Source organism: Artemia franciscana, chromosome 10, assembly GCF_032884065.1.
Source record: "Artemia franciscana chromosome 10, ASM3288406v1, whole genome shotgun sequence".
Taxonomy (NCBI): Eukaryota; Metazoa; Arthropoda; class Branchiopoda; order Anostraca; family Artemiidae; genus Artemia; species Artemia franciscana.
In genome coordinates, this window is record NC_088872.1 from 29,278,106 (window position 1) to 29,291,613 (window position 13,508).

Here is a 13,508-nt window from a genome sequence, read left to right on the forward strand (position 1 = left end):
GTTTGAAGTCAGAAAACAATTCTTACTTCATAATATGCAGAATAATTGCACCTTAACACATCTTGCATGCCGATCCGCTATACTTTACCCCCTCCCTCCTAATTTGCAAGTATACATCCCAAATTTCTTTCTATAGTAACGAAGAAACTAAAAAATGAACCGGTTTGTGCTCGAATTTACATATCGCAAACTTCAGTGAGTGGCGTATAATACACAAGTCCCGGAATTTTTCATGGAGAGAAAACCGGGTTTCCCGATATTGAATTCAAAACGATCAGAAGTTAATTTAAGAAAAAACAAGTTTTTTCAACTGAAAGTAAGGAGCACCGTCAAACCTTAAGACGAACAGAAATTATTACGTGTATGAAAGGGGTTGCCCCGTCCTCAAGACCTTGCTCTTTACGCTAACGTTTTTTTTTTAGAATTTCAAGACAAAGCTTATTATTCTAATTAAACGCTCATTGTGTTTCAGGAATCGTTCTTAATTAGGACAAAAAGTTGAAAGTTTAGCGTAAACAGCAAGGACTTGCGGAAGGGGCAACTCCTCCTCGAGACCTCGATCTGTACGCTAAAGTTTTTCTTTTATAGAATTTTAAAACAAAGCTTATTATCCTAATTCAATGGCCATTGTGTTTCAGGAATCTTTCTTGAAGAATTAGGACAAAAAGTCAAAATTTTAGCGTAAAGAGCAAGGTCTTACGGAAGGGGCAACTCTTCCTCAAGACCTAACTCTCTACGCTAAAGTTTTGTTTATAGAACGTTAAGACAAAGCTTATTATTATAATTCAACGGCCATTGTGTTTCAGGAATCGTTCTTAAAGAATTAGGACAGAAATTCAAAACTTCTGCGTGAAGAGCAAGGTCTTGTTGAAGGGGAAACTCCTTTCATATATGTGATAAGTTCTCTTCGTTTTAAGTTTTAATGTTTAAGTTTTAAATTTTCAGTTGAAAAAATGTGTTTTTTCAATTAGTTTCTGATCGTTTTAATTAAATGTGGGGAAATCCAGCTCTCTCCACGAAAAATTCCGGTACTTGTGTATTATACGCCACTCACTCAAGTTTATGATATGTAAAACTCGATAACAAACCGGGTTCTTCGTTAGTTTCTTCGTTACTTTAGAAACAAATTTGGGCTATATATTTGCACATTAAGGGGTCTGCATGCAAAATGTGTTAGGTACAATTGTTCTACATATTATGAAGTAAGAATTGTTTTCTGACTTCAAACTGTCCAAATACCACCCCTCCTTGTGTGCAAAGATATAGCCAGCGTAAAAACACAGCGTTTTACACAGCGTAAACTTGATTGAGTGGCGTATAATACACAAGTATCGAAATTACTACCCCTTACGGAAAAAAAGTTCTCAAATTTGGAATTTATTTTCCACAGGGGTATCTCCGAGGGGGGGGGGGGGTAATAAACGTCGGGGATGCATTTTCTGGTGAGTGTTTTCCGAGGAGGGGATAAACGCCTGGGACCCTGCTTAACATAGTTAGAACTTAATTTGTTAGAATATTACTAAAATGTCATATATCAAATCTTCAGCGAATATATTTTTTGTTTTTAAGATGATCTGTAGACTTTGTTCATAGAAAACATAGTTAAAAAATGGAACTTACTTTGTAAAAGGACATACTTAACGTTTTTAAGGCAAGAATACTGAACTCTTTTTCATAAATGACCTTAGCATTTAATTTAAATGCATTAGCAGCTATAACAAAACAGAACATGAACATAATCTTTTGATAAAGTGGCGGAATAAAATGAGTCTATTTTTTATGTCCCCAGGAAGGATGTCTATCCTCTATCTAGAAGGATATTCAAATTGTGCCTATAATCTAATTTGTAATCTATAATTCTAGTTCTTTAGCAGATAATTTTAAAGCTTAATAAGTATCCCTACAATTTATCGCAGAACAAAACTGTGTTGATTAGAAGAAAAAAAACAAGCATGGATTAAGATAATATTTTCCAAAAGAAAGCCTTTTCAAGGAATGTAGAGAACAATATTTAAACTTCGAATATGCATAAATATAGTCTTGTAACAAGTCAAACCGAAAACGAACGGAAATTAAAATGAATAGTCGAATCAAAGTCTAAGGTAGAAGAAAGTGCCACAAATAAGATGGGGCTACCGCCTTATAGGCTTTATGTACCGCCTTAGAGGCATTTGGTTTTTAGTGAAACCAAAATAGATTTCAAATTATTTTCAACTTTTATTAAAATGTTGAATACTAAAAACTTTTCGAACTTTGAACTGCTAAAGCAAATCTACAAAAAAAGTAAATACGAAGGTCGAAAAAGAAAATTGCTTGACTAAGAGGAAAACAAATTGTTTCATCACGTATTGTGCTGTATATGATTATGTTGTATGTGTAGTATATGAACATAGCAGTGACGAAGAAAAAGCATCTATTATTGCTGAAGCACACGTTGATTTTATTTTACGCAGTTATCATATACCCCACATTTTTGTAAAGGTCAAAGGGCACGTGATGCTGACGTCTGTAGTAAGAGGTAAAAAATTTTCAAAGGTCGTACTTTCCACTTCAGTGAGGAATAAAATTGTGATTTCGAGTTTAGTACCAAGCAAAAAAAAATCAGGAACATCAGGAAGACACATCTGTTTGTGTATTTCAAAGAATAGCATGACAATTTGTTGGAAAATAGATTTTGGAAGAGGAATTCAACTGCCGAACCTTAATGGGCATAGTCTAATGCATTTTTCTTTCGCAGGACTTCGGTGATGTCATTCCCGGTCATGGTGGAATAATGGATCGTTTTGACTGCCAGTACTTGATGGCGACATTTGTTAAAGTGTATATATCCAGCTTCATAAGATCTCCTTCTCCTCAACATTTCTATTCTCAGGTAAGCCCTTCTGCATGTGTCTTCTTTTTGCTTTTATGCCTTTTTTATCGATTCTTTGTGCCAAGGTAATTTTGATATTTTGATTTGGGTCCGACCGATATAATGGCTGGCCGATATGGGGGTCATTATCATTATCAGATATAGGAAAATAATATTGGATAATGGCCTTTTTTATGCGCAACTATTTCAGAAGATGGCGCAAGATTTCCTCTGGTAATTTTTGCCAGTTCCTTCTTTGGGGGTGGAACCACCAGCTAAGTCTGAACATGGCGAAGAGAGCAGCAGAGGTGATTAAAATGAGGTCAAAGTATATTTGTTGTCAATCATTCAGACATTGGAAGAAACAAAATTAGCCACAACAACAGAGGAGGAGGAAAACCCAAAACAAAGGAGAGTAGGCATCGCAAGTTTGACTGACTGCCCGTTTGATAACATACTTGTAATTTCAATAAGTGAGGAAGAAGATTCAGCAGATAATATTGATCAGCAACTGGAAAGGTACATGAATGACTGTCATTGACAGGAAAAAAAGCTGTCCCTCAGAGTGATGGCAAAATAACAGCAGTCGTTTCAAGAGACCGGTGCAACTTGCTCGGAAGTATTTCTGCTGTTTACCCTCTTCTGTCCCAAGCGAAAGAGTTTTCAGCACAGTTGCACAGTCAACATTTATGATGACAAACAAAGGTCTCTGAAAGGGAAAAATGCTGAAAAGTTGTGCTTTCTGCATCACATTTCCCATTTGGACTGGACTTGTTAAATACTGTCTAGACTTGAACTTTATATGGTTTAATTGTTTTTCTAAATCTTTCCTAAATAATTTTTTTGCAGTATTTGGGATCCACAGTGAATTACTGATGCTGTTTTATGGTGTGTAATAGACCAGGGAGAAATGTGTAAGTTTGAATATGGGGAGAGAATGTGGGGTTAAAACTTTAAGTATGTTTTTTTAGAGGAGAATTTAACGGCAAATAAAACTGGGATCGTATCGGTACGATACCGATGTATCGGTATTGGGCCCCAAAAATTCATATCAGTCGGGCCCTAGTTTTAAGAGAATTTTTCTTCTTGTTTTATGTTTCTCTCTCAAATATTTCTTTTTTATCTAATAGATAAGACATGTTCCATTGACCAGTTTTGTCAACATTGACACGTCTGAAGTTTTGTATAAGGAAAACTCAAGTAGTAATTTATCGGTACTCATAATATCCAACAGTATGAAAAACTCCCTGAACGATCGAGCAATGCAATGTTTTTAAAGGAAGCATGCATAATGTATCCATTTGTGGCTTATTAAATGTTAAAATGATTATGTGCCCTGTATTTTTTTCATATTTTTCAAATTATATATTCCTTGAAAGCTTTGTATTTTAGAAATTTAGAAATTAGAAATCTTGAAATTAGTAATTAGAAAATTAGAGGTTATAGAAATTTTTAGCTTTTTTGGGCAAAAAACGTCCCTCTCCTCTCCCATTTTTTTTATGGTACTTGGTATTTACCAAGTGACATATAGCGATCAAGATAGCACAAGTCCTAGATACGTGATTGACATAACCGGAACGGATCCGCGCTCTTTGGGGGAGCTAGGGGGGGGGGGGTATTTCGGAAAAATTACTAAAACGAGGTATTTTTAACTTACGAACCAGTGATCGGATCTTAATGAAATTTGATATTAGAAGGACCTCGTAACTCGGGCCTCTTGTTTTCAATCCCGACCGGATCTGGTGTCATTGGTTGGAGTTGGAGGGGGGTGGGTGAGTGGAAATCTATATGTCATTGACATAACCGAACTGGATCTGCTCTCTTTGGGGAGTTTGGGGGGTGGTAATTCGGAAAAATTAGATTAATAAGGTATTTTTAACTTACGAACATGTGATCGGATCTTAATTGAATTTGATGTTTAGAAGGATCTCATATCTGAGAACTCTTATTTGAAATCTCGATCAGATTCAGTAATGTTAGGGGGAGTTGGAGGGGAAAACTGAAAATCTTGGAAAACGCTTAGAGTGGAGAGGTCGGGAGGAAACTTGGTGGGAAGAATAAGCACAAGTCCTAGATATGTAATTGACACAACCTGACCCGATGTTCCTTCTTTGGGGGAGTTAGGGGGGAGGAGATTTCCAGTGTTTTGGCGTTTTCGGTGCTTCTGGACGTGATAGGACGATGAAAAATGGTAGGCGTGTCAGGGACCTGCTCAAACTGACTTGGTAACATTTTTTCCCCGATTTGACTGTCTGGAAAGGGGGGGGGGGGCTGGAGGGAGGGGAAATCATGAAGATGGAGGTGTGTTTATCTTACAAATGGGTGATCGGATCTTAATGAAACTTGATATATAGAAAGATCTCATGTCTCAGATGCTTCATTTTCAATTCGGGACAGGGGGGTGGAGGGGGCAAACGGAAACCTTGGAAATAAAAAATCTTGGAAAACTCTTAGAGTGATACCTTATTGACATAACGGGGCCGGGTCCGCTCTCTTTGGGGGAGGGGGGTTAATTTAAAAAATTAGAAAAAATGAGGTATTTTTAACTTAAGAGCGGGTGATCGGATCTTAATGAAATTTGATATTTAGAAGGATCTCATGTCTAAGAGCTCTTGTTTGAAATTCCGACCGGATCCAGTGACTGGGGGGGGGGGGAGTTGGAGGGGGAAAACAGAAATCTTGGAAAACGCTTAGAGTGGAGGGATCGGGTTGAAACTTAGTGGGAAGAATAAGCACAAGTCCTAGATAAGTAATTGGCATAACCAGACCGGATCCGCCCTCTTTGGGGCAGTTGGGGAGGGGCAGATTTCCAGTGCTTTGGCGAGTTCGTTGCTTCTGGGCGTGCTAGGACGATGAAAAATGGTAGGCGTATCAGGGACCTGAATAAATTGACTTGATAAAAGTTGTTTCCCCGATTTGACCATCTGGGGGGGAACGGGCTGGAGGGAAGGGAAATCACGAAAATGGAGGTATGCTCCATTTTCAGTTCGGGATATAGGGGGTGGAGGGGAAAACGGAAATCTTGGAAATCAAAAATCTTGGAAAACTCATAGAGTGGAGAAGAATAAGCAAAAGTTCTTGGTACGTGATTGACATAACCAGACCGGGTCGCTCTCTTTGGGGGAGTTGAGGGGGATCTCTAGTACATTAGTGAATTCTAGAATAAGTACAAGTTATAGATACGTGATTGACATAAGCGGACCGGATCCGATCTCTTTGGGGGAATTGGGGAGATTTCTAGTGCTTTGGTGAGTTCGGTGCTTCTCGACTTGCTAGGACGATGAAACTGATAACTTTAGTACCGAGTCTAATTTTATGTGGCTCTTGTGTATTAGGTTTTGACGTGCCCCGACTGCTATATAATACTATCAAACAAGATTTTATTTTTATTGTGCATGTTCGTCTATTTAGAGAAACCACATATCACATAAAAAAAGGGTTCAACATATTAATGTCTTAACCAATGCTTATTTGTATTAGTTTAAAAAAAAATTCCACATAACAAATTTCTCGAAGAATAGTAAACAGCTCCATCAAGCCAAAAATGAGCAGAAATAAAGTCAAATAATCTTCCAAGCGTAAAATTACCACAAATCTCTATAAATAAATAAACGAAACTCAAAACGAACAGAAATTACAATAAATAACCGAGTCAAACTCAAAACGAGCAAAACTTGACATGAGTAGAGCTGATACCCCATGCCTTCTCAATGCCAAAACGTAATTTGCGCTTTACTTAAAAAAATAAGAATCAAATGATCTTGGATCGTCAGAGTAATGGACGTATATCGATATTTATTCCTTAAAGTTTTGATAATTTTTCATTTCTTAAAGTAGAAGAAGTGAAAACGTCTAAAATGTATTTTGTCTTGAATCTATAGTTTGGGTTGCTATTTGTGTGTCGGAGAAACTTGTTCAACAATTTTTAATCCTGACACTAGCAGTATTTTTTATGGTGTTTATACGATCACCCTTCCTATATACCTTTATAATAGCCGTCTCGAAATTTCTATCAGATGCTTACCGGGAAAACACGAGGTGTGTATGTAGAGGTCACTTTCCGATCACTCTGAATTTTAAAAAGGGAACTAGAACATGAGATTACCAATCTAATGAGCTCACCACGAAGTTTTTACAATCACCATTTCTATATATACCTTATATTCACCCAGGGCATAACTTACAACTCTTGCCGTGAGGGCTGTGGGGGGGGGGGGGGGGTTGTCATTCTAAAAGACATAATTTCCGGGCCTTTCAACTACGTTGAACAAAATGGATATCTTAAAATTTTGATTGAATGTGTTTGGGGAAATGGTGGGCATGGGACGGGGGTTAGTTGACCTTCAGTCACTTTCAACTGTTAAAAAGGGCACTAGTCCTTTCAATTTCCAATCGAAAGAGCTCTTTTTGAAGTTTCTACGACAACTCCTTCAATACGAAGTGCCCAAAACCAAAAAAAAATAATGAATAAAAAAAAATTAATAAATAATACATTTTGCCCACATCACTTTTTACTTAGGCAGTGCTATTGCGCTATGATTGATTAAAGTGATTGCTTGGAATGCTTGTCACATTTTATGCAGTTTTACTAAGTAGCTTAAGTATAGTCAGACCAATTTAATCGAAGTCAGATACTGACCAGTCCACAATATTGCACCGTTTAAGGTGGGAAGTGAGGCTAGTATAAAAGCGTTTGGGATACTAGTCCATTATAAAGCCCGCTACCGGAGGTATAATCTTGCCCCTGTGTGCGACGCTTTTGCCATGCCTCATTCCCTCGCATCGACTCTATTCTGGCATATGTTTACAGTTACGGATAAAAAAATTAACGGGTCAGAATTTTTTTGTTTTGCGAAGTTTTTCTTATGACTTACATGACTTAAGTCCCGACCATCCTTGAAGGTCGTTTTGGGACTTCTTCTTTCATTAGTCTACTGACGAAACTCCTATATGAACTTTTATCCTCTGTCAGACGGAAAAGCTGTGACAAGTTGAACGACGAAAAGTTGCCTTTTCATCTCTTTGGGGACACAAATGAAAGGGGACTTGAGCTTCTTGATTACCTGGCGGGTAAGGTCTTGCTTGGTGCAACCGGGACTCGAGTGCTACTTTCATAACAAGAGGTAGAAGAGAGGTTTTGGATCTTAGAATCATCTCTTCACAACATGAGAGACTAGTAAAGGAGTGGCATGTGAGCGATCTTCTGTTATTCTTTGACAATTAAATAATAAGATTCAAAACAGATGTATCCCAACGACAAAGGAAACTTCATAGGGATATAAAAAAAGTAATTGGGACACCTATAATCAAATGTTAGCTGAAAACCTTGCCAATCTGCCTCCCAAACCTGGAGTGACCGATGAAGATCTTGACCAGGGGTCAGAAAGACTTACTGGAAGCGTGAACTGTCCGTTTAAACTGGCGACACCTTAAACATTTATGGAGGGGGGAGATCTTGCTAATAATTTGTGGACTTCGCAAATTGAAAGTGATGGGATGATTAATTCATTGGTTTCTGGTAAGTAATCTGGAGACCAAAAACATGTTATCCGATAAGCAAAGGATATTTAAGATAGGATGCTTTACAGACGGAGGAGTTCACCAATTGATGTGGTAGGTAGAGCAGGCCTTAGAATGTAAAGAATATGCCTTAGAAATGACCATGGAGGAAGCAAGACTAGATAGATCCATTCGGAAGTGGAATTCCCATACACTCAGGAATCAACAGTTAGTCGTAGAGCTAAAGGAAATGAAGAAGTAGAAGAAGTTGGATGTGCGTAGGGGGGGGGGGTAAGTTCCCCGTATATTTAGAACCAGTTCACGAATACTTTTTGAACTTACTTAAACAGCAATACGGATATAGACTGGCATACGCGGACGATTCACTATTCTTACTGAGAGGAAAATGTTTAAGGAACACTTTTTGAACAAAATCCAAATATGGTCATAAAATCATAAACTATATTAGCACCTGAAAAGAGTGAAGTAGTAGTATTCACAAAAAAGAGAAAAGCGTGTCAATATGGAAGTTCAGCGGACACTAAATGACCAAGAAATCCAAGAGTGGCAAGCTCATAAGGACCAATCTGTCTTTAAGGTTTTACTCCCAAGCTGAAGACTGTTGTGGGAGGAGGTTTATTTTAAATTTGGGTTTAATAAAGAGGATTTGAAGAATTTGTTGTTGGTAAGGGGGATAGTTTGGATTGAGGTGAGAGAAGGAATTTTTGGGAAAGTTTAGGCTGGCGGCTGACCCCTATTTTTGCCCTATGTGTGGATGTGTAAATGTGAACTTATTCCATTTTGTATCCGAGTGTGAAGAGCTGTCTGAGTTTTGGAATGAATGTTTCGGACGAGCGCTTGGGAGTGAATGCTGGTTAATTGAGGGGATGGCTGAGAGGAACGCATGTGCTATTAAACAGTTGTATAAGTTTCTTCGTTTAGGGATTAAACATTGGGAATCACGTTTGATTTGAATTGAATTATGATTGGTGTTTGGTTAAAATGTTGAACCTTGGCATGTTTCTTTTTTGTCTTTTTGTTGTTCTTTTTTTGTTCTTTTGTCGGTATTCTGTGTTGCTATGGCCCACAGACTTTTGCAATAAATCGTATCTTATTCCTTGCCATAGAAGGGGGACTTAATAATGCTACCTTTGATTCCATAGAAATGGCCATGGGCGAAGCAAGACTAGATAGATCTATTCGGAAATGGAAGTCCCTGACGCTCAGGAATCGACAGCTAGTCGTAGAGCTAAAGGGAATCAAGAAATTAAAGACAAATTGAAGAAATTGGATGTCTGGAGGGGGAGCGGGAGGTAACTTCTCCATATATTTGGAGCTTGGTCATGAATACTTTGCTGAACTTACTGAAACAGCAATACGGATATAGCCAGGCATATGCGGATGATTTACTATCCTTAGTGAGAGGAAAATGTTTAAGGAAAATTGTTTGAATAAAGTCCAAATATGGTCATAAAATCATAAACTACTTATAGCACATGAAAAGAGTGAAGTAGTAGTGTTAACAAAAAAGAGGGAATTGCAAGTTTCCTTTGCTGTAAAAATGTATTATCGCCCGTTGTCTCTGAAAACCGGTGAAATGCCTAGGGGTCATAGTCGATCACCAACTGAAGTGGAAAGCCCCAGCTTTTCTAATTCAATGTCAACAGATGGTGGGAAAGAACTGGGGCTCGGCACCTAGTTAGACTATGTATTTATATAAGACGGTCGATTCAACTCGAATTGCAAGCCACATAACCCCATTAATAAGGATACAAAAGCTAGCATGCCTAATGGTTACATGGAACCACTGCGGCATCCATGAAGCTTATCTTGTGACTTGAACTCTCATACATTTTTCTAGAGGAGTAAGCAATAAAAGTCCTGTCAGACTGCAAATAAACGGTCAGTGTACCCAAGACACCGGATACGAAATAGGAAAATTAAAGGCCATATTGATATCTGTAGCACATTGCTTCAGCGCAGGGAGCTGCGGATCCCAGCAGTAAAATCGGAGAAGCAGTTCCAGATTGTCATGAAAGGATAGGAAGGAAGCGGAGCAGGAGATAGAGCTATTCCACCAAAGTAGCGCGATAATCTGGTATACTGATGGTTTGCGGTTTGATGGAAAATCTAGGGCTGGGGTAGTAATATACCAGAATACTCCTAATGCGGAAAAGGAGGTAGTTAGTTGTTATCTTTTGAAATTTGCTTTTCGGGCTGATATGTTTAGAATAGATCGGGTGGCTGGAAGGCAATTGACAAATAAAGATGTACGTTTTTTTACCTGAAAATTAAGTATGCCAGATCCATCATTGACCCCTCGCTCAACCACAAATGGAGTATAGTTTCGGGGATGTAGAGGCAACGGGCCTTGAAGGCCTTAGCCTCGATCCAGTGATAGTGGGTCCACCCCTTATATATATATATATATATATATATATATATATATATATATATATATATATATATATGAGGAGACGCGCTCTAGGTCTTAAACCATGTACCCCTCCTTCAAAGGCTATCTTCGGGACACGAGTGCTTTCTATACGTTAAGTGTGTCCTAGCCATCTAGTTGGTGTAGTTTTGTTTAGTTGAGGATGATAAGTTTAACCTTTAGATTACGGAGAAGTTCGGTTTATGGGATTCTATCATTATATGTAATACCAGCAATGCGTCGTAGTGATTCTGTTTTAAAGGCAGCAAGACAGTACTGATCATCTTTTTTTTAGAGTCCTAGATTTACAGGCATAAAGAGAGGTTGGGGGTGTTAAGCGAGTTGAATAGACTCACTTTAAGCGTCTTTGATAAGTTCTTGTTGCTCAAGATGGACGTCCGACTTTAAAGTTGGAACCTGCAAGTGTCAGGTGTCTCTTAATGTCCTTGGAATAGTTACTGTCGGAGGTGAGTAAGCTACCGAGGCTGGTATATTCTTTGAACCACTCTATATTATCACCTTTTAGCAGGAATCTGGACGATGTCTCGAAATCAGGTTTACTTGAGTACCGTACGGTTTTTGTTTTTGAGGTGTTGATGGTCATCTCAAAGAGGTTGTGGTTGTATGGACGATGTCGGTCTGAGATTGGGGATCACGGAGGGACTCAGCAATTAGGGCTTATCTTAGACATAAGTAAGTTTGTCTATTATTACTGCTCTTACGTGGGAATCAGACGGGCTATCCGTGAGTGAAAAGACCATAGTTAAAAGATATTGATGAGCTTCTGTTATAATAAGGAGTCTGACGGAGTGTTAAAATCTTATCGACCGTTGACCTATTCAGTCTAACACCAACTTGGTATCAGAGATGACTGCTGAGCACGTTGTTCGGATGCATCCTAGCATGATTCTTGTTGGCATTTTAGTGGCATTGCCGGCCAGACTGATAGGTCAGTAGCTGTTACAATCTACTATTGAACTTTATTATGAAGAGGGACTATCGTGGCTTCACACCGTGGTGTGGGGAAGTGGCCTACTGTGGATTTTATCTAATTGTCATTTTCTTCAAGGAGGAACCAATACCTGATGTCCTTCTTTTTAGCAAGTTCCTTCACTCTTCTGTATAAGAAGTGTGAGTCACCTTTTTTTGAACGCCGTTTCGCACTGCTCACATTTTTCCTTAACAAAGACGCGGTGAGCACGGCATATTGCTTCCTCTACAGCCCGCTCGAATTGCTTGTGACCCAGGGCTTCTGGTCAGCTTTCTGGACACCTAGTATAGAGAGAGCGAAATCGGGGACAATTTGCCTGCTGCTAGTCACCATGTTTTCAGTTTCATTCTTATACAGAGTTAGTGGGGAGTTTAAAGTCAGATACATGTTGATAACTTCGAAGACCACACTGCCTTTCCATGACGAAAGTATAACAGTTCAAAATAGGGATAAAACCTTTTAATCGACAGTGAACAGATATAAAGTTTTTTTTTCCGGGTATTTCGAACACATATACAGTGTTCGTCATCTTGATCTAAAAGAGATCAATAAAAACGAACAAGATTTATACCCAATAAACTCATTACATATTGTTTATTGCTCTTATTTTTTTTTTCAATGCAACAGCGGAAGCAAATCTCCTTGATCTTTTTGGTGCCAGTTCTGGTTTCCGGATAAATCTAATGAACCGGAACCGAAAAGGTCAAGGAGATTCGCTTCCGCTGTTGCATTGAAAAAAAATAGGAGCAATTAACTATATGTAAATAGTTTATTGGGTATAAATTTGCGACTGTGATTATGTCTACTTACAACTGTGATTGCAACTACTCGTGACCACTTGCGACTCAGGCTGCTTGTGACTGCAATTATTTGCGACTCTGACTTCAAAGGGGACTACTTGAAACTGCGACCTCTTGCAACTACTACTACTCTTGATTGCAACTGTGACTCTGACTGCTGCTACTGCTAGTTCTACTAGTACTAGAATTACTAATATTGAACGAAAACAAAAGAGTTTAAGTGCATTCAGGTTGTCAAAAGGGCTTATTTGCAGTATCTAAAAAACGGCTAAGGTACCTAATGATTTTAGGAAAACCTTAGTTGAACCACTGTATAAGAAAGGTGACAAGAGTCAGTGTCGTAATTATCGAGGCATTAGTCAGGTCTCTGTAGGTAGCAAATTACTTAGTAATATGATACTTTTTAGACTGAGAGATGCTGTAGACAAAGTTTTAAGGGAAGAACAATACCGTTTTAGAAAAGGTAGAGGTTGTGTCGACAAAGTTTCCACTTTTAAGTTAATAATTGAGAAGTCCCTTCGTTGTCAAACACCTTTGGTCCTCAGTTTTATCGATTATGAGCAAGCTTTCGATTCTGTTGATAGAAAAGCCAGAGGCGCCATTTCAGGGGGGGGGTCAGGGGTGGGCAAATGCCCACCCCAGATTTTCCAGGGGGGCCAAAGCTTCCACCACAAAGGGCTCTTTGCCGGGCATAATAATCCATTATGTCCAATTGATTTGAAATTACTGCAAGCCTATTAACCAAAGAGCGTAATTACCTGACGACCCTTGGGGTAATTACGCTATTTGCTATAAATCATTGTAAGCTTTGAAAGTAGGTTAGATACATAATAAAATTCTCAAGTTCTGTCAAATGCCCATGTCCTAGATGATTATATTAATATTACAAATTCTGAATATTTGCAGTAATTCCTCTAAGTTGACAGATTAAAA

The 13,508-nt window shown here is 38.5% G+C and overlaps 1 protein-coding gene across 1 annotated transcript in view; it reads left to right on the forward strand.

The window, feature by feature from the left end:
• Nucleotides 1–13,508, forward strand: part of LOC136032033 (phosphatidate cytidylyltransferase, photoreceptor-specific-like) — a 239,841-nt gene that overhangs the window by 220,271 nt on the left and 6,062 nt on the right. The window contains exon 10 of the mRNA XM_065712119.1: nt 2,738–2,872. Within this exon, the coding sequence (XP_065568191.1) occupies nt 2,738–2,872 (135 nt within the window). The remainder of the gene's footprint in view (nt 1–2,737; nt 2,873–13,508) is intronic.